This window comes from Pseudochaenichthys georgianus, unplaced genomic scaffold (assembly GCF_902827115.2).
Source record: "Pseudochaenichthys georgianus unplaced genomic scaffold, fPseGeo1.2 scaffold_1068_arrow_ctg1, whole genome shotgun sequence".
NCBI lineage: Eukaryota > Metazoa > Chordata > Actinopteri > Perciformes > Channichthyidae > Pseudochaenichthys > Pseudochaenichthys georgianus.
This window is the reverse complement of record NW_027262032.1, coordinates 21795-48361: the sequence shown is the minus strand read 5'-3', so window position 1 is coordinate 48361 and position 26567 is coordinate 21795. Positions and strand designations below refer to the sequence as shown.

The 26567-nt window shown below is 44.3% G+C and overlaps 1 protein-coding gene across 1 annotated transcript; it reads right to left on the bottom strand.

Moving 5' to 3' along the window:
• Positions 1-201: 201 nt before the first annotated feature.
• Positions 202-8244, bottom strand: LOC117440608 (PIH1 domain-containing protein 1-like). The gene is made up of 4 exons (XM_034076843.2): positions 8135-8244; positions 7641-7723; positions 1835-1892; positions 202-835 (listed from the first exon to the last, which is right to left on the bottom strand). The coding sequence occupies exons 2-4, from the start codon at positions 7719-7721 to the stop codon at positions 639-641; spliced, it is 336 nt and encodes a 111-aa protein (XP_033932734.1). The 5' UTR covers positions 7722-7723; positions 8135-8244; the 3' UTR covers positions 202-638.
• Between the last annotated feature and the right edge of the window lie 18323 nt (positions 8245-26567).

The window sequence follows — 26567 nt, the reverse complement described above, 5'->3', positions numbered from 1 at the left end:
GTGTGTGTGTGTGTGTGTGTGTATGTGTGCGTGTGTGTGTGAGAGAGAGATTAAAAAGCTTCCTGCATGCAGATTTGTTCACAGGGCAGCAGCTCAGATTGCACCACAGTGCAATGAAGGACAAACCAGCAGTACTGGGATAAAAAGTACATTTACTCAAATAATTAAGTAAGATTTTGACGTACTATTTGCGTTTACCCTGCTCTCAGCTTCTACTCACCAGCTCGACCTTTAGCTTTTAAGGTTATTTGAAATGTAAATGTGGTGTAAATACTTTCCTTTTTTAAAGCTAAATTGTTTCTTAAAAATATTTATTTTGTATTATCCTTATATATGGGGGGTGGGACCAGAAAAGCTTCTTCTTGCCCCTTTGGAACATGACAGAAGCTATTTGGGTTAGGGTCTTTAATCCAGAATACATTTTTATTTCTGGATTTTCTTTTTGATATTCTTACTCTCACAATAAACCTACCATTACAGTTATAGACGGTTCCTTTATTTGTAAGTGGGCAAACCTACAAAATCTGTAGGCGATCAAATACTTATTTCCTCCACTGTATGTAGACTTCTTGCACTATTTAATTTGTTGTATATTTGTATTTTATTATATCTGTTGCATTGTTGGAGTAATGAGGCGATCACGTACTGTTGTCGGTCTCGGTGTGCGGCTCTCCGAGGCTCATGGGGACTCGGAACCCACTGGGGTCTTCAGACTGAAGCAGATCCCCCAGCTCGTCTCTGGAGATCTCCGGAGGAAGAGGGACGTCCGGAGACTGGCAGACGTTCACAAAGATCTTCTGTTTATCTGGCTCTGTGACGGTCTTCACACACAGACCTGAGAGGGGGGATACGACAAAGAAAAAGAGTCAAGTACACAATGAAGTTATCCATGAAACAACGTTAGCACTGTCTTTCAAATGTGATATATATTGCAAAGAGTGGTGCAGGATTAAGCATTTTATCACTTCCTGTCCCCTGGTGTGAAAGTCAATGGTTTTCTGAATGTGTTTTTGGTTGTTAGCCTGAAATCAGGTCTGTGGTGAACACAAGCTGAAGACATGTTTGTTCTACGACATAAAATACATCAGTCCATAGCTGGTGGATTTAAAAACGGAGGTTGCTAATTGAGACGACTAAACATCATCACGCCCAACATTAGCCGCCTTTAGCTTAGCGGTGGTGATGTGAAGTCATGTGACCGTGCTGTAGTTCCTTTATAGCCCAACATTAGCCACCTTTAGCTTAGCGGTGGTGACGTGAAGTCATGTGACCGTGCTGTAGTTCCTTTATAGCCCAACATTAGCCACCTTTAGCTTAGCGGTGGTGACGTGAAGTCATGTGACCGTGTAGTTCCTTTATAGCCCAACATTAGCTTCCTTTAGCTTAGCGGTGGTGACGTGAAGTCATGTGACCGTGTAGTTCCTTTATAGCCCAACATTAGCTTCCTTTAGCTTAGCGGTGGTGACGTGAAGTCATGTGACCGTGTAGTTCCTTTATAGCCCAACATTAGCCACCTTTAGCTTAGCGGTGGTGACGTGAAGTCATGTGACCGTGCTGTAGTTCCTTTATAGCCCAACATTAGCCACCTTTAGCTTAGCGGTGGTGACGTGAAGTCATGTGACCATGTAGTTCCTTTATAGCCCAACATTAGCTCTTTACTTCAGAAATCATAAAGTGGTGTTAATATATTATCCTGCTGAACTAAATGTGTAAGTATCATAAACGTTGAGATTGTTTTCTGCAATATTCAAAAATCACATGGAGGAATCCCATTGGTTCAGGGAGATGCTGCCTTCAGGGTCCAACACAGAAATACGCCAAATACGTTACTCACCGGGCTGCGGTCGGATCACTTTGGATTCTGGATTTTCAGTCGGCATTTTTCCCACCGTCTGAACAGAGAGAGATCAGAATGTGTTTAAATTAATGGTTTGAGATTCAGACACTTCATTAGAGGAGAGAAAAGTTAAGTAACACTACAAAAACTCTAAATCTTGCCCAGTACATGTGTCTAATATCTAGTCAGACTATGTTTCTACACCTGATATAAGACACACTAACTTCAGGAGTAACACTGTAGTGAGATATCGGGTCTTCTTTTTAGACAATGCTTCATCTGGTTAAAGGTGGGGTAGGTAAGTTTGAGAAACCGGCTCGAGATACACTTGTTATATTCCATGGAATGCTCTTAACATCCGATAGCAATGAATATCTGAAGTCCTTTGACAAAAAATCCATAACAAAATGTCATCAGTGGAAGCCGTGGATACTGTAAAAAGTACGACCAATCATCTGAGCCGGCTAAAGTAACTGGACGGCCTACCTGCCTGTCAGCCTTCCATCGGGGCACAAACTGATCCCGTGCCCTCATTGGTCGTGTGTGTGTTCGTGTGTGTTGGGGGAGGGGCTCTGTGAGGAAGTGGCAGATTTCTTCCGGTTGTGTATTTTCAAATTCTAGCCACTCGAGCTGGTTTCTCCAAAAGTACCTACCCCACCTTCAAGTCAAAACATCTTATTTTGAGTTGTATCTCAGAGGAAACACATATTTCTTTACATATTTATTGGGAAATCACCAACTAGCATCAGAAAACAGAACACTTTATTTACAGCTTACATTTCCTGATTCTGGTCAACAGTTCAACATGAGTTCTCCAGCTGACGACAAGATGTGATTTATCTAAACATCCCTTCTTATTTCAAGTTCTCTCACCAAGCTAATGTTCACTAGTTCTATTGGCAGATCTTTGGACTTGTTTCAGGTGAAAACAGCTTGTTTGCCACAGACCCTGTGGAGAAAGCCCATGGCTTTCTGTGGAGGGAACCAGCAGCTACTTCCTGGTTTCAGGACGCGTCACTGCACCTCTCAATATGATGCCAATATGCAGTGATGTACCTGAACGCGTTCAATGAACGATCGTTCATGAACGCGTTCATATTTTGGGCGAACGTGAACTGAACGTACTGTATTTCCGCTAGATGAACGTAATTGAGAACGCGTTCATTCTCAGCGCTGTATAACGGCGTTCAAAAGTGCGTTCATTCTCAGCACTGTATTATAACGGCGTTCAAAAGTGTGCCAGATTTCATATGCCTTTCAGCCGAAAACCCAGTTAAAACACACCGTAAACAGGCTTCACAATAATGCGGAAAACCACCCAACCTGGCAACAGCAAGCTGCCTGTGACGCGTACGCGCCTGTCACCCCTGGCTGTCGCACTAAAATATAAATATACTAAATATATCAGACTCCTCACAACAAACAATGTGGAACCGCGGAACCGGCGAGTATTGAATGAATGAATGAATTAGTATGGACGAAGCCGAGAGCAGCTGCAGCAGCACTCGCTCAGAGTGAGACTCTACGGCAGGGGTGGGGAACCTCCGGCCTCCGGCCGTATACGGCCCGCGAGACAATTTTGTACGGCCCTCGAGGTAATTTATAAACACACGCAAAAAATAAAAAAATGAAAGAAATCTAGACCGCAAACAAATTAAACAAGCGAGTGCCTGTTTTTCCTGGCCAAGGTTACGGTCCTTGAACACAACACGAGCCTAACGTGTCATCACGTGGTATATGTCTCGACTGACAGCAGGGGTGCAGTTCTGACGGAGAGCACCAGAACGCCACTCCAGCACTTCAGAAATTGCAGTACCGATAAGTCCATACACATGCCGCAGTTTCTGCGTGTCTGTGTCTTTAGTTGAAAGCCCAGTGGCGATCTGCTCATCTGTCATACAGTCAATAACTGTGTTGTTATCATTAGCATCTGGTTAGCTAGCTATGCTAACGAATATAAGAAGCTTTGTCTACAACCAGTGAGGTAAAGGCACATCTTTATATGATCATTATAAAAAAAATAAGAGAATAAAGTAAACAGGTATAAAATACTATATGATAGTTATTAATAAAGAAGAATACAGTTTGAAAGGGGAGTGATTTGTCAAATATCCATAAATTAAAAGAAAATCTGCTTCCAGTTGTGTTTGGGTGTTGAGAGATGTGTCCATAGATCTCCTAATGTTGCTCTCAAAGTACAACACATCTTCCCAGGGGAGCATGCCCCCCGGACCCCCCTAGAGGAGGTTAGGTCCCCCCCACTTAAACCATGTTCACATGGATAGGAAACTAAATACATTTGCACACATCTTGTGTCCATAAATTATCTTTCTGTGTTGGTGGTCACGCCACACCCTGCACGTGCATGCATACGCGAGTCATGGTGAGATATCTGGATTAGGAGGTTGCTTTTTCTTTGCACAGCATGAAATGAATGAGCTGTGATTTTAGTTTTTTTAAGCAGAGGTCAATAACTTGTACGGCCCTCTGAGGATATTGTAAACATTGAAATGAACCATTAACATCGTACAGGAGACAAATAATAGCTCGCAGCAACGTATTGAAAAAATAACTATGAACTATAAATTAGTTCATTTTTGAAACCATGAACTTTAGTTCAACATTTTGAATTATGAACTATGAACTGAACTAGTTCATTTTAAAATATGTGAACTGTGAACTGAACTAGTTCATGTAGAAAGTGAACTTTCCCAACACTGCCAATATGAACAAGGTCTTCTGTCGGCTCTGTGCATCAATGCCGACCTATGCTGACAGTAAGTGAAGAGTAGAAAATAAAGGTATTGGCTTTAGGGAAGTGTCCCAGCAGTTTAGGAGAATGAAGGTTCTAATCTAATCTATTACATAGCCATTGCATGTCCAACTCCTAATCAGAAAGCGCATTATACAAATAATAATACTCATAATAGCAGACATTTTTTTTAAATGACCACAATATCATTATTCTAATCAACCAAATATGAACAATTGAGGGAAATGAGGAAGAACTGATTGTTCAAATGTTGTAGTATAAGTAGTAATGTAGTTTGTGCATAAATTACTATTGAAACGAATGTGTTCATTTTCTTCATTATTAGTCGATTTTTTTGGACGAATGCTCCGGGCCAGTGGCTACCATGGTGGGGCCAGTGGCTACCATGGTGGGGCCAGTGGTTACCATGGTGGGGCCAGTGGTCACCATGGTGGGGCCAGTGGTTACCATGGTGGGGCCAGTGGTTACCATGGTGGGGCCAGTGGCTACCATGGTGTGGCCAGTGGTCACCATGGTGGGGCCAGTGGTCACCATGGTGGGGCCAGTGGTCACCATGGTGGGGCCAGTGGCTACCATGGTGGGGCCAGTGGTCACCATGGTGGGGCCAGTGGTTACCATGGTGGGGCCAGTGGTCACCATGGTGGGGCCAGTGGTCACCATGGTGGGGCCAGTGGTTACCATGGTGGGGCCAGTGGTTACCATGGTGGGGCCAGTGGTTACCATGGTGGAGCCAGTGGTTACCATGGTGGGGCCAGTGGTTACCATGGTGGAGCCAGTGGTTACCATGGTGGGGCCAGTGGTTACCATGGTGGGGCCAGTGGTTACCATGGTGGAGCCAGTGGTTACCATGGTGGGGCCAGTGGTTACCATGGTGGGGCCAGTGGTTACCATGGTGGAGCCAGTGGTTACCATGGTGGGGCCAGTGGCTACCATGGCGGGGCCAGTGGCTACCATGGCGGGGCCAGTGGTTACCATGGCGGGGCCAGTGGTTACCATGGCGGGGCCAGAGGTTACCATGGTGGGGCCAGTAGTTACCATGGTGGAGCCGGTGGTTGCCATCGTGGGGCCGGTGGTTACCATGTTGGGGGTCGGTGGTTACCATGGTGTGGCCAGTGGTTACCATGGTGGGGCCAGTGGTTACCATGGTGGGGCCAGTGGTTACCATGGTGGGGCCAGTAGTTACCATGGTGGGGCCAGTGGTTACCATGGTGGGGCCAGTGGTTACCATGGTGGGGCCAGTGGTTACCATGGTGGGGCCAGTGGTTACCATGGTGGGGCCAGTGGTTACCATGGTGGAGCCAGTGGTTACCATGGTGGGGCCAGTGGTTACCATGGTGGGGCCAGTGGTTACCATGGTGGAGCCAGTGGTTACCATGGTGACAATACAATTCCACTGGCCCTGCTTGACGATGTAAATATCAGTGTTATGCTTCAGAATATTATCGGTGTTGATCTTTGTTATGGTGGGTTTCTTAATCTTATAACATCTTGGAATTTGAGATACAAACACAGATATGAGAGAGTGGCGACACGCAGTACAATTGCTGTACGCTTGAGTGAGTCACTTTATGGTTTTTATTTCTCTGTTGCACTTTGTTTTACCATTTCCTTACATGTATATATTTATGTTGCATCGTTGAGGTAATACCTTCATGCTTGTTCTGAACACGCTTATGTCCTTCACCTGAACATGGGTCACTTGCAGCATCTCGTGCACTATTTTATTTATATTCTGTTGCTTCTTGCACTATTTTTATATCTTATATATTCATGTTGCATTGTGGGAGGAGCCTGGGACTTAAGCCCTAACTAAACTGAAACATATTTCTACAGTATCAACACAATTTCCCCTCATCGACTGCACCTGATGTCCCTGTGTCTGCAGTAACGGCTGTGAAGCATCAGAGAAAATACTATCTATTTTTCATGTGTCCAACTCGAGGCCCGGGGGCCAAATCCGGCCCTTGGTGGATTTAATTTCGACCCGCAGGATAATTTCTAATTCCTGTTAGATCTGGCCCTCCGGTATATTGCTCTCACACCTTCACTCCATCCTGAGGGTCTCCTCGCTCAGAGCCGGAGCCCACACATTGATGACCTTGAGCCCACACATTGATGACCCTGCACCCTGATGAGATGCCAAGTGTCTGAGCTAGCATCACAGAGCAGCACACTGAGTTCAATGGATGCTTCCTTCTGCACTTCCTCTCACGACAACAGGACATGTTTGGTTTTCTCTTTGAGGGAAATAGTTTTGTTGGAGCTGTTGTTGGCCTGTGGGAACATGTAATCATAAGAGATGACTCTGGAAAAGCTGCAGATAAGAGCCATAAGAAATGAACGCCAACACTCACATCATTCAAACAATCCCTCAAACTCACCTTTTCGCTCTTGCCTTCAACTCCTAATCCACTAACCCCTGATTCCACCGAGCTTAGCACTTCCTACTTTTGTTGTTATTTTTGTTTTACTTGCTTGTAAGCGCTTTGAGCACCGGGAAAAGCGCTTTATAAATGTAATGTATTATTATTTAATGTTGTTTTTATAGGCAATCATTTAAGCTTTGTTAGTTCCAGGTTTAATGTGTGCAATAAGTTCATTTCAATAAGTTCTGCAATAAACATTGAACCAGTCCGGCCCTCCACTAGCACCCATGTTTTTATTTTGGCCCCCTGTGTGTTTGAGTTTGACCCCCCTGGTTCAGATACTTCACTTCTCCTGCATTACCTGCATATTAATAATAATAATATATTAATTTTATATAGCGCTTTTCTGAACCCAAAGACGCTTATATATATATATATATATTATTATTATATTGGTCACTTGCAGCATCTCTTGCATTGTTGTTATTGTTTTATATCTTATATTCATGTTGCATTGTTGGAGGAGCCTGTGACCTCAGATTACCATTGACATATCTACACTGTAGCTAATGTACGCATGACCATAAAAGCCTTGAATCTTGAAATGAATCTCTCCTGAACCTGTGATGCTGCAGTAATGTCTGTAGAGCATCAGATGTGTTACCTGCATCAGCAGCTGTTGGTAAATCTCTTCCTGCTGCTGCAGCTCCAGCTCTGAGCCGAGGAGAGACGAGTCTGTGTTCATCGCTACGGACAGAAAACAGTCAATTAATACACATTTTAAACATGAAATTCAGCATTACGTCCCTGAAATTAGACCCTAATAACTTTCTTAAACTTTACAATTATTCAACTGTGCAATACTCAGATAAATTAGGCTTACTAAAGTATTTCACTGTAGATGAAAAGCAGTAATCATCTCTTATCTTTACTTATACACCTCTCTACCACCTTTGCTGATCGTTGTCTTGGTTACTGAAGTCTTTCTAAAAAAACAGAAACATTAGCTTAGCTTCAGCATTAGCCTCTTAGCAGTGAAGCTAACCGAGTCTTCGCTCTCTGTCTTCTACATAACATAACTCTACTTTCTGCTGTGTTTCCTGTGAGTTAACTGTGTCTCTCCTCTGTCTTCCCACATGTTTAAATATATATATTTACCTTTTCTGGAGTATAACGTCTCGCTGGTGTTTCTCTGAACTGAAGGTTGTTTATCCACGGGGCCCAAAGCGCATGCGCAGTTGCGTTTGTAAAGAATAAAACCCGCCTCAGCCTCACGCCACGTCCGTTCAAAACTAAACCGGAAAATAACCTTTATTTCATTTAATTTATTTCATAAGAACATGAATTAACATCATATAGTTGTGTAAACTCCAGAGGTAGACATATAAAGTAATACAAAATGACGTAGAATAAATAAATAAAAACTACAGTTCAATATTTCCGATTAAATATATCTGTTAAACTGGAACTGGAGTGCGGGTTTTATAGTTTTTAGCACCGAATCATCTTAAACAGAGCACAAACGAGTTTTCAGGCTGTGTCTGGGGTCCGACACTTAAAACAATACAACAATAATACAACAACAATACAACAACATTCAAGACATAAGTCCTGACATCATTAACAACATCACCAACAATCTCATCCACTTTCCATATCAAACTCAGCCAAGGTCATGGTCATTAGTAGATGGCCCTTCAATCTCTTCTTGAAAGAGGCTCTGGACTCGATGTGGATCACTTCTCCTGCATCACCTGCACATTGGTCATGCAGCTATTTTATTTTCTGCAGAGGACTACATACCGAGTCATCCCTTTCTTCAACAGGATGAACTCACCAAATCAACTCAACAAACAGACTACCCGGGGAGAACATGGATTTATTATTCTGTTACTTCCAGAGCTCGATGTTTCTTTGTTTGGTTTATTCCTCTCTCCTCTTTGAGCTAGTTGAAAGCCATTGGGTTCACTGGGGTTAGTAACATTGTTGTTTACATTTTTGTCCGTTTAATGTTTAATAAATGCCGGAATAATGTTAAAGGTCCCATGTCATGCTTTTCCGGTTATCACCCGTCCCCTTGTGTTCTGAAGCTGTGTCTGCATGTGAACGGTCTGCAGAGTCCCACCCCTCAAAGTGCACCCCGTAGCGAGTAAAGCTCCAACACAGAGAAGACCTGTCTGCTGCCCAGAACGCCTCGTTGGACATTTTCTTTTTCAATTTTTTTCTTCCGGGAACCAAGTGACGTAACGACGACCCCTCCGTGGATTGGTCCAAATTGACCACTCCGCGGACTTCCTCACACACACACAATCATTTCTCAGCGGCACCGATTTCTCCTCCCTGAGACGGCGGGACGTGGCGAGGCTGTGAGCCGAACACAAACTCCCTGCCAGGCTGCGGTTGTGTGTGTGTGTTCGGGCTGGTTTCGGGCTGGGTTTCCGCTGTGTCTCGCTGTCTCGCAGACGGCCACTGGGCTCACAGGGGGGGGGGGGGGGGGGGGGGGGGGGCAGGACCTCCAACAAGCCGTGTATGACAGAGAGTGAATACACAGAGATGCCTGTGAGAAACCAATGTGAGTTAGGAACATTGAACAATGTAAATCTATTCTAGTAGACCTCAGCGATGGAACTATGATCAGTGGAGATGGCCGGGACACGGGACCTATGAGCTTGTTATATAAACTTTTTTCCTTGACCTTGAAATTGAAAAAGGGTTCCTTCATTTTGTATTCTCTTACTCCTCATTGAAAGAAACCTACTACTTGTGCATGATATTAATCAGGATATTGTATATTACGTTACTGTTACATTGTCTATTCTGTTTCTTATTGCACTTTTTAAAATGGTGTTATTGTTTTATGTCTTATGTTGTATTGTTGGATTTAGCTGACGATTCTTTGGATGAAGGCGTACCCAAGTCTGTTTATTTCATTATGGTGTATCGATGCCATTTCATTTACATTGTAATATCACAGTACCCTCCCTCCCTCCCTCCCTCCACCCGCACATGCCCACGCAGGAAAAACCAAACATGCTTATCAAGAAAACTTAATCAGAGCCATGAAAAAATAAACATGAAAAGGAATGAAGGCGTACAGATGTTTTATCCGTCTCTTCCCGTGTCTCCTGTCTCTTTGTCCTTATCAGCTGTCTGCTATGCTCAAAGATATAAATAAATGAAAACACAACATACTTGAGTTCCTTTAACTTTGAGAGTCTGCAGTTGGACCCTTGCAAATGTTTAGTCTGGAGGAGCAGCCAGGCGTTTTGTCCAGCATGCATCCGTTAATCTGCCCTCCATCCCATAATAAGAGAGGCGTTGTTTAGGTCGGCCTGACTCATTGATCCTTTATCAGAACGAGGACACAGATACAGCTTCTACACAGACTTGAAAGCAGACCGACTTTAATATTAGAACATGTTCAAAACACCAAATGCTTCACATAAACACGTTCATACTGCAGATTATAACATTATGTAGTGTCTCTACTTTAAAGAGTCCTCTCCTGCTGATGTTCAGGGTGTATATCAGTATGTAGTGTCTCTACTTTAAGAGTCCTCTCCTGCTGATGTTCAGGTGTATATCAGTATGTAGTGTCTCTACTTTAAAGAGTCCTCTCCTGCTGATGTTCAGAGTGTATATCAGTATGTAGTGTCTCTACTTTAAAGAGTCCTCTCCTGCTGATGTCCAGGTGTATATCAGTATGTAGTGTCTCTACTTTAAAGAGTCCTCTCCTGCTGATGTTCAGGTGTATATCAGTGTGTAGTGTCTCTACTTTAAAGAGTCCTCTCCTGCTGATGTTCAGGTGTATATCAGTGTGTAGTGTCTCTACTTTAAAGAGTCCTCTCCTGCTGATGTTCAGGTGTATATCAGTATGTAGTGTCTCTACTTTAAAGAGTCCTCTCCTGCTGATGTCCAGGTGTATATCAGTGTGTAGTGTCTCTACTTTAAAGAGTCCTCTCCTGCTGATGTTATATGATAGTTATTATAAAGAAGAATACAGTTTGAAAGGGAGTGATTGTCAAATATCCATAAATTAAAAGAAAATCTGCTTCCAGTTGTGTTTGGGTGTTGAGAGATGTGTCCATAGATCTCCTAATGTTGCTCTCAAAGTACAACACATCTTCCCAGGGGAGCATGCCCCCCGGACCCCCCTAGAGGAGGTTAGGTCCCCCCCACTTAAACCATGTTCACATGGATAGGAAACTAAATACATTTGCACACATCTTGTGTCCATAAATTATCTTTCTGTGTTGGTGGTCACGCCACACCCTGCACGTGCATGCATACGCGAGTCATGGTGAGATATCTGGATTAAGAGGTTGCTTTTTTCTTTGCACAGCATGAAATGAATGAGCTGTGATTTTAGTTTTTTTAAGCAGAGGTCAATAACTTGTACGGCCCTCTGAGGATATTGTAAACATTGAAATGAACCATTAACATCGTACAGGAGACAAATAATAGCTCGCAGCAACGTATTGAAAAAATAACTATGAACTATAAATTAGTTCATTTTTGAAACCATGAACTTTAGTTCAACATTTTGAATTATGAACTATGAACTGAACTAGTTCATTTTAAAATATGTGAACTGTGAACTGAACTAGTTCATGTAGAAAGTGAACTTCCCAACACTGCCAATATGAAACAAGGTCTTCTGTCGGCTCTGTGCATCAATGCCGACCTATGCTGACAGTAAGTGAAGAGTAGAAAAATAAAGGTATTGGCTTTAGGGAAGTGTCCCAGCAGTTTAGGAGAATGAAGGTTCTAATCTAATCTATTACATAGCCATTGCATGTCCAACTCCTAATCAGAAAGCGCATTATACAAATAATAATACTCATAATAGCAGACATTTTTTTTAAATGACCACAATATCATTATTCTAATCAACAAAATATGAACAATTGAGGAAAATGAGGAAGAACTGATGATTAAAATGTTGTAGTATAAGTTGTAATGTAGTTTGTGCATAAATTACTATGTGTTCAATTTCTTCATTATTAGTCGATTTTTTGGACGAATGCTCCGGGCCAGTGGCTACCATGGTGGGGCCAGTGGCTACCATGGTGGGGCCAGTGGTTACCATGGTGGGGCCAGTGGTCACCATGGTGGGGCCAGTGGTTACCATGGTGGGGCCAGTGGTTACCATGGTGGGGCCAGTGGTTACCATGGTGGGGCCAGTGGTTACCATGGTGGGGCCAGTGGCTACCATGGTGGGGCCAGTGGCCACAATGGTGGGGCCAGTGGTTACCATGGTGGGGCCAGTGGTCACCATGGTGGGGCCAGTGGCTACCATGGTGGGGCCAGTGGTCACCATGGTGGGGCCAGTGGTTACCATGGTGGGGCCAGTGGTCACCATGGTGGGGCCAGTGGTCACCATGGTGGGGCCAGTGGTTACCATGGTGGGGCCAGTGGTTACCATGGTGGGGCCAGTGGTTACCATGGTGGGGCCAGTGGTTACCATGGTGGAGCCAGTGGTTACCATGGTGGGGCCAGTGGTTACCATGGTGGGGCCAGTGGTTACCATGGTGGAGCCAGTGGTTACCATGGTGGGGCCAGTGGTCACCATGGTGGAGCCAGTGGTTACCATGGTGGGGCCAGTGGTTACCATGGTGGGGCCAGTGGTTACCATGGTGGAGCCAGTGGTTACCATGGTGGGGCCAGTGGTTACCATGGTGGGGCCAGTGGTTACCATGGTGGAGCCAGTGGTTACCATGGTGGGGCCAGTGGCTACCATGGCGGGGCCAGTGGCTACCATGGCGGGGCCAGTGGTTACCATGGCGGGGCCAGTGGTTACCATGGCGGGGCCAGAGGTTACCATGGTGGGGCCAGTAGTTACCATGGTGGAGCCGGTGGTTGCCATCGTGGGGCCGGTGGTTACCATGTTGGGGCCGGTGGTTACCATGGTGTGGCCAGTGGTTACCATGGTGGGGCCAGTGGTTACCATGGTGGGGCCAGTGGTTACCATGGTGGGGCCAGTAGTTACCATGGTGGGGCCAGTGGTTACCATGGTGGGGCCAGTGGTTACCATGGTGGGGCCAGTGGTTACCATGGTGGGGCCAGTGGTTACCATGGTGGGGCCAGTGGTTACCATGGTGGAGCCAGTGGTTACCATGGTGGGGCCAGTGGTTACCATGGTGGGGCCAGTGGTTACCATGGTGGGGCCAGTGGTTACCATGGTGGAGCCAGTGGTTACCATGGTGACAATACAATTCCACTGGCCCTGCTTGACGATGTAAATATCAGTGTTATGCTTCAGAATATTATCGGTGTTGATCTTTGTTATGGTGGGTTTCTTAATCTTATAACATCTTGGAATTTGAGATACAAACACAGATATGAGAGAGTGGCGACACGCAGTACAATTGCTGTACGCTTGAGTGAGTCACTTTATGGTTTTTATTTCTCTGTTGCACTTTGTTTTACCATTTCCTTACATGTATATATTTATGTTGCATCGTTGAGGTAATACCTTCATGCTTGTTCTGAACACGCTTATGTCCTTCACCTGAACATGGGTCACTTGCAGCATCTCGTGCACTATTTTATTTATATTCTGTTGCTTCTTGCACTATTTTTATATCTTATATATTCATGTTGCATTGTGGGAGGAGCCTGGGACTTAAGCCCTAACTAAACTGAAACATATTTCTACAGTATCAACACAATTTCCCCTCATCGACTGCACCTGATGTCCCTGTGTCTGCAGTAACGGCTGTGAAGCATCAGAGAAAATACTATCTATTTTTCATGTGTCCAACTCGAGGCCCGGGGGCCAAATCCGGCCCTTGGTGGATTTAATTTCGACCCGCAGGATAATTTCTAATTCCTGTTAGATCTGGCCCTCCGGTATATTGCTCTCACACCTTCACTCCATCCTGAGGGTCTCCTCGCTCAGAGCCGGAGCCCACACATTGATGACCTTGAGCCCACACATTGATGACCCTGCACCCTGATGAGATGCCAAGTGTCTGAGCTAGCATCACAGAGCAGCACACTGAGTTCAATGGATGCTTCCTTCTGCACTTCCTCTCACGACAACAGGACATGTTTGGTTTTCTCTTTGAGGGAAATAGTTTTGTTGGAGCTGTTGTTGGCCTGTGGGAACATGTAATCATAAGAGATGACTCTGGAAAAGCTGCAGATAAGAGCCATAAGAAATGAACGCCAACACTCACATCATTCAAACAATCCCTCAAACTCACCTTTTCGCTCTTGCCTTCAACTCCTAATCCACTAACCCCTGATTCCACCGAGCTTAGCACTTCCTACTTTTGTTGTTATTTTTGTTTTACTTGCTTGTAAGCGCTTTGAGCACCGGGAAAAGCGCTTTATAAATGTAATGTATTATTATTTAATGTTGTTTTTATAGGCAATCATTTAAGCTTTGTTAGTTCCAGGTTTAATGTGTGCAGTAAGTTCATTTCAATACGTCCTGCAGTAAACATTGAACCAGTCCGGCCCTCCACTAGCACCCATCTTTTTATTTTGGCCCACTGCGTGTTTGAGTTTGACCCCCCTGGTTCAGATACTTCACTTCTCCTGCATTACCTGCATATTAATAATAATAATATATCAATTTTATTTAGCGCTTTTCTGAACCCAAAGACGCTTATATATATATATATATTATTATTATATTGGTCACTTGCAGCATCTCTTGCATTGTTGTTATTGTTTTATATCTTATATTCATGTTGCATTGTTGGAGGAGCCTGTGACCTCAGATTACCATTGACATATCTACACTGTAGCTAATGTACGCATGACCATAAAAGCCTTGAATCTTGAAATGAATCTCTCCTGAACCTGTGATGCTGCAGTAATGTCTGTAGAGCATCAGATGTGTTACCTGCATCAGCAGCTGTTGGTAAATCTCTTCCTGCTGCTGCAGCTCCAGCTCTGAGCCGAGGAGAGACGAGTCTGTGTTCATCGCTACGGACAGAAAACAGTCAATTAATACACATTTTAAACATGAAATTCAGCATTACGTCCCTGAAATTAGACCCTAATAACTTTCTTAAACTTTACAATTATTCAACTGTGCAATACTCAGATAAATTAGGCTTACTAAAGTATTTCACTGTAGATGAAAAGCAGTAATCATCTCTTATCTTTACTTATACACCTCTCTACCACCTTTGCTGATCGTTGTCTTGGTTACTGAAGTCTTTCTAAAAAAACAGAAACATTAGCTTAGCTTCAGCATTAGCCTCTTAGCAGTGAAGCTAACCGAGTCTTCGCTCTCTGTCTTCTACATAACATAACTCTACTTTCTGCTGTGTTTCCTGTGAGTTAACTGTGTCTCTCCTCTGTCTTCCCACATGTTTAAATATATATATTTACCTTTTCTGGAGTATAACGTCTCGCTGGTGTTTCTCTGAACTGAAGGTTGTTTATCCACGGGGCCCAAAGCGCATGCGCAGTTGCGTTTGTAAAGAATAAAACCCGCCTCAGCCTCACGCCACGTCCGTTCAAAACTAAACCGGAAAATAACCTTTATTTCATTTAATTTATTTCATAAGAACATGAATTAACATCATATAGTTGTGTAAACTCCAGAGGTAGACATATAAAGTAATACAAAATGACGTAGAATAAATAAATAAAAACTACAGTTCAATATTTCCGATTAAATATATCTGTTAAACTGGAACTGGAGTGCGGGTTTTATAGTTTTTAGCACCGAATCATCTTAAACAGAGCACAAACGAGTTTTCAGGCTGTGTCTGGGGTCCGACACTTAAAACAATACAACAATAATACAACAACAATACAACAACATTCAAGACATAAGTCCTGACATCATTAACAACATCACCAACAATCTCATCCACTTTCCATATCAAACTCAGCCAAGGTCATGGTCATTAGTAGATGGCCCTTCAATCTCTTCTTGAAAGAGGCTCTGGACTCGATGTGGATCACTTCTCCTGCATCACCTGCACATTGGTCATGCAGCTATTTTATTTTCTGCAGAGGACTACATACCGAGTCATCCCTTTCTTCAACAGGATGAACTCACCAAATCAACTCAACAAACAGACTACCCGGGGAGAACATGGATTTATTATTCTGTTACTTCCAGAGCTCGATGTTTCTTTGTTTGGTTTATTCCTCTCTCCTCTTTGAGCTAGTTGAAAGCCATTGGGTTCACTGGGGTTAGTAACATTGTTGTTTACATTTTTGTCCGTTTAATGTTTAATAAATGCCGGAATAATGTTAAAGGTCCCATGTCATGCTTTTCCGGTTATCACCCGTCCCCTTGTGTTCTGAAGCTGTGTCTGCATGTGAACGGTCTGCAGAGTCCCACCCCTCAAAGTGCACCCCGTAGCGAGTAAAGCTCCAACACAGAGAAGACCTGTCTGCTGCCCCAGAACGCCTCGTTGGACATTTTCTTTTTCAATTTTTTTCTTCCGGGAACCAAGTGACGTAACGACGACCCCTCCGTGGATTGGTCCAAATTGACCACTCCGCGGACTTCCTCACACACACACAATCATTTCTCAGCGGCACCGATTTCTCCTCCCTGAGACGGCGGGACGTGGCGAGGCTGTGAGCCGAACACAAACTCCCTGCCAGGCTGCGGTTGTGTGTGTGTGTTCGGGCTGGTTTCGGGCTGGGTTTCCGCTGTGTCTCGCTGTCTCGCAGACGGCCACTGGGCTCACAGGGGGGGGGGGGGGGGGCAGGACCTCCAACAAGCCGTGTATGACAGAGAGTGAATACACAGAGATGCTGTGAGAAACCAATGTGAGTTAGGAACATTGAACAATGTAAATCTATTCTAGTAGACCTCAGCGATGGAACTATGATCAGTGGAGATGGCCGGGACACGGGACCTATGAGCTTGTTATATAAACTTTTTTCCTTGACCTTGAAATTGAAAAAGGGTTCCTTCATTTTGTATTCTCTTACTCCTCATTGAAAGAAACCTACTACTTGTGCATGATATTAAATCAGGATATTGTATATTACGTTACTGTTACATTTCTATTCTGTTTCTTATTGCACTTTTTAAAATGGTGTTATTGTTTTATGTCTTATGTTGTATTGTTGGATTTAGCTGACGATTCTTTGGATGAAGGCGTACCCAAGTCTGTTTATTTCATTATGGTGTATCGATGCCATTTCATTTACATTGTAATATCACAGTACCCTCCCTCCCTCCCTCCCTCCACCCGCACATGCCCACGCAGGAAAAACCAAAACATGCTTATCAAGAAAACTTAATCAGAGCCATGAAAAATAAACATGAAAAGGAATGAAGGCGTACAGATGTTTTATCCGTCTCTTCCCGTGTCTCCTGTCTCTTTGTCCTTATCAGCTGTCTGCTATGCTCAAAGATATAAATAAATGAAAACACAACATACTTGAAGTTCCTTTAACTTTGAGAGTCTGCAGTTGGACCCTTGCAAATGTTTAGTCTGGAGGAGCAGCCAGGCGTTTTGTCCCAGCATGCATCCTGTTAATCTGCCCTCCATCCCATAATAAGAGAGGCGTTGTTTAGTCGCCTGACTCATTGATCCTTTATCAGAACGAGGACACAGATACAGCTTCTACACAGACTTGAAAGCAGACCGACTTTAATATTAGAACATGTTCAAACACCAAATGCTTCACATAAACACGTTCATACTGCAGATTATAACATTATGTAGTGTCTCTACTTTAAAGAGTCCTCTCCTGCTGATGTTCAGGTGTATATCAGTATGTAGTGTCTCTACTTTAAAGAGTCCTCTCCTGCTGATGTTCAGGTGTATATCAGTATGTAGTGTCTCTACTTTAAAGAGTCCTCTCCTGCTGATGTTCAGGTGTATATCAGTATGTAGTGTCTCTACTTTAAAGAGTCCTCTCCTGCTGATGTCCAGGTGTATATCAGTATGTAGTGTCTCTACTTTAAAGAGTCCTCTCCTGCTGATGTTCAGGTGTATATCAGTGTGTAGTGTCTCTACTTTAAAGAGTCCTCTCCTGCTGATGTTCAGGTGTATATCAGTGTGTAGTGTCTCTACTTTAAAGAGTCCTCTCCTGCTGATGTTCAGGTGTATATCAGTATGTAGTGTCTCTACTTTAAAGAGTCCTCTCCTGCTGATGTCCAGGTGTATATCAGTGTGTAGTGTCTCTACTTTAAAGAGTCCTCTCCTGCTGATGTTCAGGTGTATATCAGTATGTAGTGTCTCTACTTTAAAGAGTCCTCTCCTGCTGATGTTCAGGTGTATATCAGTATGTAGTGTCTCTACTTTAAAGAGTCCTCTCCTGCTGATGTTCAGGTGTATATCAGTATGTAGTGTCTCTACTTTAAAGAGTCCTCTCCTGCTGATGTCCAGGTGTATATCAGTATGTAGTGTCTCTACTTTAAAGAGTCCTCTCCTGCTGATGTTCAGGTGTATATCAGTGTGTAGTGTCTCTACTTTAAAGAGTCCTCTCCTGCTGATGTCCAGGTGTATATCAGTATGTAGTGTCTCTACTTTAAAGAGTCCTCTCCTGCTGATGTTCAGGTGTATATCAGTATGTAGTGTCTCTACTTTAAAGAGTCCTCTCCTGCTGATGTTCAGGTGTATATCAGTATGTAGTGTCTCTACTTTAAAGAGTCCTCTCCTGCTGATGTCCAGGTGTATATCAGTATGTAGTGTCTCTACTTTAAAGAGTCCTCTCCTGCTGATGTTCAGGTGTATATCAGTATGTAGTGTCTCTACTTTAAAGAGTCCTCTCCTGCTGATGTCCAGGTGTATATCAGTATGTAGTGTCTCTACTTTAAAGAGTCCTCTCCTGCTGATGTTCAGGTGTATATCAGTGTGTAGTGTCTCTACTTTAAAGAGTCCTCTCCTGCTGATGTTCAGGTGTATATCAGTGTGTAGTGTCTCTACTTTAAAGAGTCCTCTCCTGCTGATGTTCAGGTGTATATCAGTATGTGGTGTCTCTACTTTAAAGAGTCCTCTCCTGCTGATGTTCAGGTGTATATCAGTATGTAGTGTCTCTACTTTAAAGAGTCCTCTCCTGCTGATGTTCAGGTGTATATCAGTATGTAGTGTCTCTACTTTAAAGAGTCCTCTCCTGCTGATGTTTAGGTGTATATCAGTATGTAGTGTCTCTACTTTAAAGAGTCCTCTCCTGCTGATGTTCAGGTGTATATCAGTATGTGGTGTCTCTACTTTAAAGAGTCCTCTCCTGCTGATGTTCAGGTGTATATCAGTATGTAGTGTCTCTACTTTAAAGAGTCCTCTCCTGCTGATATTCAGGTGTATATCAGTATGTAGTGTCTCTACTTTAAAGAGTCCTCTCCTGCTGATGTTCAGGTGTATATCAGTATGTAGTGTCTCTACTTTAAAGAGTCCTCTCCTGCTGATGTTCAGGTGTATATCAGTGTGTAGTGTCTCTACTTTAAAGAGTCCTCTCCTGCTGATGTTCAGGTGTATATCAGTGTGTAGTGTCTCTACTTTAAAGAGTCCTCCCCTGCTGATGTTCAGGTGTATATCAGTATGTAGTGTCTCTACTTTAAAGAGTCCTCTCCTGCTGATGTTCAGGTGTATATCAGTATGTAGTGTCTCTACTTTAAAGAGTCCTCTCCTGCTGATGTTCAGGTGTATATCAGTATGTAGTGTCTCTACTTTAAACAGTCCTCTCCTGCTGATGTTCAGGTGTATATCAGTATGTAGTGTCTCTACTTTAAAGAGTCCTCTCCTGCTGATGTTCAGGTGTATATCAGTATGTAGTGTCTCTACTTTAAAGAGTCCTCTCCTGCTGATGTTAAGGTGTATATCAGTATGTAGTGTCTCTACTTTAAAGAGTCCTCTCCTGCTGATGTTGAGGTGTATATCAGTATGTAGTGTCTCTACTTTAAAGAGTCCTCTCCTGCTGATGTTCAGGTGTATATCAGTATGTAGTGTCTCTACTTTAAAGAGTCCCCTCCTGCTGATGTTCAGGTGTATATCAGTATGTAGTGTCTCTACTTTAAAGAGTCCTCTCCTGCTGATGTTCAGTGTATATCAGTATGTAGTGTCTCTACTTTAAAGAGTCCTCTCCTGCTGGTGTTCAGGTGTATATCAGTATGTAGTGTCTCTACTTTAAAGAGTCCTCTCCTGCTGGTGTTCAGGTGTATATCAATATGTAGTGTCTCTACTTTAAAGAGTCCTCTGCTGCTGATGTTCATATCAGTATGTAGTGTCTCTACTTTAAAGAGTCCTCTCCTGCTGATGTTCATATCAGTATGTAGTGTCTCTACTTTAAAGAGTCCTCTCCTGCTGATGTTCAGGTGTATATCAGTATGTAGTGTCTCTACTTTAAAGAGTCCTCTCCTGCTGATGTTCAGGTGTATATCAGTGTGTAGTGTCTCTACTTTAAAGAGTCCTCTCCTGCTGATGCTCAGGTGTATATCAGTATGTAGTGTCTCTACTTTAAAGAGTCCTCTCCTGCTGATGTTCAGATGTATATCAGTATGTAGTGTCTCTACTTTAAAGAGTCCTCTCCTGCTGATGTTCATGTGTATATCAGTATGTAGTGTCTCTACTTTAAAGAGTCCTCTCCTGCTGATGTTCAGGTGTATATCAGTATGTAGTGTCTCTACTTTAAAGAGTTATCTCCTGCTGATGTTCAGGTGTATATCAGTATGTAGTGTCTCTACTTTAAAGAGTCCTCTCCTGCTGATGTTCAGGTGTATATCAGTGTGTAGTGTCTCTACTTTAAAGAGTCCTCTCCTGCTGATGTTCAGGTGTATATCAGTGTGTAGTGTCTCTACTTTAAAGAGTCCTCCCCTGCTGATGTTCAGGTGTATATCAGTATGTAGTGTCTCTACTTTAAAGAGTCCTCTCCTGCTGATGTTCAGGTGTATATCAGTATGTAGTGTCTCTACTTTAAAGAGTCCTCTCCTGCTGATGTTCAGGTGTATATCAGTATGTAGTGTCTCTACTTTAAACAGTCCTCTCCTGCTGATGTTCAGGTGTATATCAGTATGTAGTGTCTCTACTTTAAAGAGTCCTCTCCTGCTGGTGTTCAGGTGTATATCAGTATGTAGTGTCTCTACTTTAAAGAGTCCTCTCCTGCTGATGTTCATATCAGTATGTAGTGTCTCTACTTTAAAGAGTCCTCTCCTGCTGATGTTCAGGTGTATATCAGTATGTAGTGTCTCTACTTTAAAGAGTTCTCTCCTGCTGATGTTCAGGTGTATATCAGTGTGTAGTGTCTCTACTTTAAAGAGTCCTCTCCTGATGATGTTCAGGTGTATATCAGTATGTAGCGTCTCTACTTTAAAGAGTCCTCTCCTGCTGATGTTCAGGTGTATATCAGTATGTAGTGTCTCTACTTTAAAGAGTCCTCTCCTGCTGTTGTATACTTTAAAGAGTATCATGTAGTGTGGTTACATTAATTAATCTGTCATTAGCCAGTGGTCAGAGATTGTTGACAGAAGAAAGTGGAGTTCGGACTCTTGACGGAATGAGGAAATAAAAACTCTTGTTTACCCACCGGTGAGGTGCAGAGATGATTTATGATACTCTAATTGCTTTTTAAAAGGTGTTCGAACAATAGCAACATATCAGATTTCTTATACCAAACTGCACCTAAAGTTAAAAAGTAGGGGAAAGGTGACAGACACACACTAACAGGTGTTTCTCTGTCTTTGTATTGTCATGTGACCGCGCTGTAGTTCCTTTATAGCCCAACATTAGCCACCTTTAGCTTAGCGGTGGAGACGTGAAGTCATGTGACCGTGCTGTAGTTCCTTTATAGCCCAACGTTAGCCACCTTTAGCTTAGCGGTGGTGAAGTGAAGTCATGTGACCGTGCTGTAGTTCCTTTATAGCCCAACGTTAGCCACCTTTAGCTTAGCGGTGGTGACGTGAAGTCATGTGACCGTGCTGTAGTTCCTTTATAGCCCAACATTAGCCACCTTTAGCTTAGCGGTGGAGACGTGAAGTCATGTGACCGTGCTGTAGTTCCTTTATAGCCCAACGTTAGCCACCTTTAGCTTAGCGGTGGAGACGTGAAGTCATGTGACCGTGCTGTAGTTCCTTTATAGCCCAACGTTAGCCACCTTTAGCTTAGCGGTGGTGAAGTGAAGTCATGTGACCGTGCTGTAGTTCCTTTATAGCCCAACGTTAGCCACCTTTAGCTTAGCGGTGGAGACGTGAAGTCATGTGACCGTGCTGTAGTTCCTTTATAGCCCAACGTTAGCCACCTTTAGCTTAGCGGTGGTGAAGTGAAGTCATGTGACCGTGCTGTAGTTCCTTTATAGCCCAACATTAGCCACCTTTAGCTTAGCGGTGGAGACGTGAAGTCATGTGACCGTGCTGTAGTTCCTTTATAGCCCAACGTTAGCCACCTTTAGCTTAGCGGTGGAGACGTGAAGTCATGTGACCGTGCTGTAGTTCCTTTATAGCCCAACGTTAGCCACCTTTAGCTTAGCGGTGGTGAAGTGAAGTCATGTGACCGCGCTGTAGTTCCTTTATAGCCCAACATTAGCCACCTTTAGCTTAGCGGTGGTGAAGTGAAGTCATGTGACCGCGCTGTAGTTCCTTTATAGCCCAACATTAGCCACCTTTAGCTTAGCGGTGGTGAGGTGAAGTCATGTTAAGAACGCAAGAACTTGGAGTTTCAGGCTCTGCACTTTCCCTCCTCACCTCACACCTCAAAGACCGCACCTACAGGGTTACTTGGAGAGGGTCCGAGTCCGACCCTTGTCAATTAACTACAGGGGTCCCTCAGGGCTCTGTTCTTGGTCCCCTCCTCTTCTCCTTGTACACAAACTCGCTCGGATCTGTCATTAGCCCGCATGGTTTTTCATACCACTGCTACGCTGACGACACCCAACTAATTCTGTCCTTTCCCCGCTCAGAGACCCAGGTCGTCGCACGCATCTCTGCTTGTCTAGCTGACATCTCTCAGTGGATGTCCGCTCATCACCTCAAGCTCAACCTTGACAAAACTGAAGTGCTTTTCCTTCCGGGAAAAGATTGTCCCACTCTCGACCTAACCATCAACATCGGCCCCTCTGATGTTTCCCCGACTCAGACTGCGAGGACTCTGGGTGTGATCCTAGATAACAACCTGTCCTTCACTGCAAACATCGCTGCTCCAACCCGCTGCTGCAGATACACGCTCTACAGCATCAGGAGGACGCGTCCCCAGCTGACCCAGAGAGCCACGCAGGTTCTGGTCCAGGCTCTCGTCACCTCACGCCTAGACTACTGCAACTCCCTCCTGGCTGGTCTGCCTGCATGTGCCATCCGACCTCTGCAGCTCATCCAGAATGCAGCGGCTCGTCTGGTCTTCAACCTTCCTGAATGTTCCACACCACTCCGCTCCTCCGCTCCCTCCACTGGCTTCCGGTAACTGCTAGAATCCACTTCAAGACCCTGGTGCTTGCGTACCATGCTGCGAATGGATCTGGCCCTTCCTACATCCAGGACATGGTTAAACCGTACACCCCAGCACGTGCACTCCGCTCTGCATCAGCCAGACGACTCGCTGCACCCTCGCTGCGAGGGGGACCCAAGTTCCCATCAGAAGGAACACGTGGGTTTGCTATCCTGGCTCCAAGATGGTGGAACGAGCTCCCATTGACATCAGGACAGCAGAAAGCTCACACACCTTCCGGACTGAAACTCATCTCTTTCGACTCCACCTCGAGGATAGAATGACTAACATAGAACTGCTAACAAAGCACTTATATACTAACAAAGGACTGGCTCCTCTAAAGCCAGTTGAGTAGCACTTGAACTGATTGGCTCTATGAAACCTGATGTACTTTATGATTCTGTTTTCCTCAAGGTTGTGTCTTCCTGGTCGAATGTACTTATTGTAAGTCGCTTTGGATAAAAGCGTCAGCTAAATGCAACGTAATGTAATGTGACCGTGCTGTAGTTCCTTTATAGCCCAACATTAGCCTCCTTTAGCTTAGCGGTGGTGACGTGAAGTCATGTGACCGTGCTGTAGTTCCTTTATAGCCCAACATTAGCCTCCTTTAGCTTAGCGGTGGTGACGTGAAGTCATGTGACCGTGCTGTAGTTCCTTTATAGCCCAACATTAGCCTCCTTTAGCTTAGCGGTGGTGACGTGAAGTCATGTGACCGTGCTGTAGTTCCTTTATAGCCCAACATTAGCCTCCTTTAGCTTAGCGGTGGTGACGTGAAGTCATGTGACCGTGCTGTAGTTCCTTTATAGCCCAACATTAGCTGCCTTTAGCTTAGCTTCAGATTAGCCAGGATTGCCAACTCTCACGCATCTGGCGTGTGACACATGCTTTCACTCTCAATCTCACGCTCTCACGCTGCCCAAACTATTCTCACCCAAAAACAAGATGAACCGGAGATCGTTTTTGGTTGGTTATTTACAATGTTGAGTTAAATATTACTCATCCCCCATATGTCGGGGGATGAGTAATATTTAACTCAACATCCCGTTCTTCAATGAAACAAATAATTGTTCAAGAAAATAATTAAAACTTGTTCTACTTCTAAAAAAAAGTTTTAAATCATCAAATTTCATGTTTTTTATTTTTATTCTGCATCGAATATTTCCAAATCCCCAGCTTAACTTCCCATGGAAACCTGTTCCGCCCCTTTGCAACTTCACCCCTTACTAATAAGGCCCTGTTGAAAGATGTTTTGCCTGAAGTGCAACTGTATTTGGTTGACAGGATCTTGGTGTGTGTGTGTCACATACACACACACACACACATATGACCAGATTCGGTTTTAGGTCTCAATATCACCCAAGTTGTGCACATCCTGTGACCATAATGCTACGGTAAGGAGCGAGGCGTATTTAGCAATCAACAAGAGTTCTCTGAAGAGTTCTGGCAAAGTCCCAAGACAAAGAAACTGCAACCAGTGAGTAATGAATGGAAAACAGAGATAACTGAATACATCTGGCTCCCAGCCCGGATCTTCATGCATCAGTGGTACTTTTTTACGGACCACGATGCTTTGCTGTCCTTCCATGTCCTGTTGTTTGTCCTCGATGTCTCAATGCTGCTATTTAGAAAAGGGCTGTTGAGCAATGTCAGGTCGAATTGTCCCACACATTGAGCTGAGAACAACGCTATCAGGGCGTGTCGCTTCTGGAACACAACAGCTCCCAGAGTTTCACGGGCTGATCGTTGAGCTGCGTCGCCGTGGAAACCCCACCTTCCTAAACGCAGCCTCAGTTAAACATGATTGTACCGCTTGTCTTATCTCTGCCACGCTTCAGGATGTTATGAATGGTTAGACTCTCTAGTTGTTTTGTTTTGATTGAGTCTCGTGGCTCTCATGCTCATAGTGTCCAGATGCAAAAACGTCTGATTCAAACGAGTGACTATTTGGTAAACATCAAGCCGCTGAAGAGCCACATGTTGGTCTCAGTAGAACAGGACTCAAGAAGACGGGCATACATAGAGTTTGATCAGGAACATTAACGCTAATACGGCTCCCTTAGCTATAGCAATTATCTTAGTGTTGTGTTTACACTTTGTTTCACCTGCTTCAAAGTGGTTACAAAAAGATAATTCAGAGGAGACGAACTGTTCGTAAAATGCTGATCAGGACTGAACGACTAATCGATTTTAAATGATGCAATTATCAAAACAATGAAATGTTGTTTTTTTCTCGTGTGTCAGTCATCCACACCAATCAGAGCGCTGTGCTCCACACGTACCAGCCATTGTTCACCAATCAGAGCGCTGTGCTCCACACGTACCAGCCATTGTTCACCAATCAGAGCGCTGTGCTCCACACGTACCAGCCATTGTTCACCAATCAGAGCGCTGTGCTCCACACGTACCAGCCATTGTTCACCAATCAGAGCGCTGTGCTCCACACGTACCAGCCATTGTTCACCAATAAGAGCGCTGTGCTCCACACGTACCAGCCATTGTTCACCAATCAGAGCGCTGTGCTCCACACGTACCAGCCATTGTTCACCAATCAGAGCGCTGTGCTCCACACGTACCAGCCATTGTTCACCAATCAGAGCGCTGTGCTCCACACGTACCAGCCATTGTTCACCAATCAGAGCGCTGTGCTCCACACGTACCAGCCATTGTTAACCAATCAAAGGGCTGTGCTCCACACGTACCAGCCATTGTTAACCAATCAGAGCGCTGTGCTCCACACGTACCAGCCATTGTTCACCAATCAGAGCGCTGTGCTCCACACGTACCAGCCATTGTTCACCAATCAGAGTGCTGTGCTCCACACGTACCAGCCATTGTTCACCAATCAGAGCGCTGTGCTCCACACGTACCAGCCATTGTTCACCAATCAGAGCGCTGTGCTCCACACGTACCAGCCATTGTTCACCAATCAGAGCGCTGTGCTCCACACGTACCAGCCATTGTTCACCAATCAGAGCGCTGTGCTCCACACGTACCAGCCATTGTTCACCAATCAGAGCGCTGTGCTCCACACGTACCAGCCATTGTTCACCAATCAGAGCGCTGTGCTCCACACGTACCAGCCATTGTTAACCAATCAAAGGGCTGTGCTCCACACGTACCAGCCATTGTTAAGCAATCAGAGCGCTGTGCTCCACACGTACCAGCCATTGTTCACCAATCAGAGCGCTGTGCTCCACACGTACCAGCCATTGTTCACCAATCAGAGCGCTGTGCTCCACACG